At 51.1% G+C, this 677-nt stretch overlaps 1 protein-coding gene across 1 annotated transcript in view; it reads right to left on the bottom strand.

The window, feature by feature from the left end:
- LOC105178433 overlaps positions 1–677 on the bottom strand; it is a gene marked incomplete in the record, with an annotated part of 4398 nt that overhangs the window by 1381 nt on the left and 2340 nt on the right. The window contains 1 exon segment of the mRNA XM_020698916.1: positions 99–487. Coding sequence (XP_020554575.1) covers positions 99–487 — 389 coding nt within the window.

The raw sequence follows: 677 nt of genomic DNA, 5'->3' as shown, positions 1-677 counted from the left end.
CCGGCCCGATACTCCAGCACGAAGTGAAATTCCGACAGCAACTCCTGCCAGCGTGCCTGTCTACTGGTCAGCTTCGGCTGCGACATAAAGTGACTTACCGCAGTGTTGTCCGTCCTGACCACGAAGTGAGAGCCCAACAAATAATGCCGCCATAATCTTAGGCAATGAACGACAGCTAGTAGTTCCTTCTCATGCACCGAATAGCGCCGCTCAACATCTTTAAGCTTCTTGCTCTCAAAGGCAACTGGATGGCCATCTTGCATTAGGACCCCTCCTAACGCAAAGTCTGAAGCGTCTGTCTCCACCACGAACGGCTTCGACATGTCCGGTAAGGCCAGCACAGGGTCTGTCACAATTGCTTTCTTCAAATTGTCGAAGGCGACTTGGCATTGGGGTGTCCAATTCCAAGTCTCCGTCTTCTTCAATAAATCCGTCAGGGGCCGAGCTATCTCGGAGTAGCCCTTCACAAAACGCCGATAATAATTTGTCAACCCAAGGATGAGCGCAAGTCATGAACGTCTCTCGGCGGTTGCCACTCCTCAATAGCCTAAACTTTCTTAGGGTCCATACGAATCCGCCCTCTCTCCACAATGTGGCCCAAGAAACTAATTATCTCCTGAGCAAACGAGCATTTCGACACCTTCGCATATAGCTCGTGCTCACGGAGTCTCGTCAGA

Source organism: Sesamum indicum, linkage group LG15 (genome assembly GCF_000512975.1).
Source record: "Sesamum indicum cultivar Zhongzhi No. 13 linkage group LG15, S_indicum_v1.0, whole genome shotgun sequence".
NCBI lineage: Eukaryota > Viridiplantae > Streptophyta > Magnoliopsida > Lamiales > Pedaliaceae > Sesamum > Sesamum indicum.
Note: the sequence above shows the minus strand (reverse complement) of the source record. Positions and strands in the feature narration are given on the sequence as shown.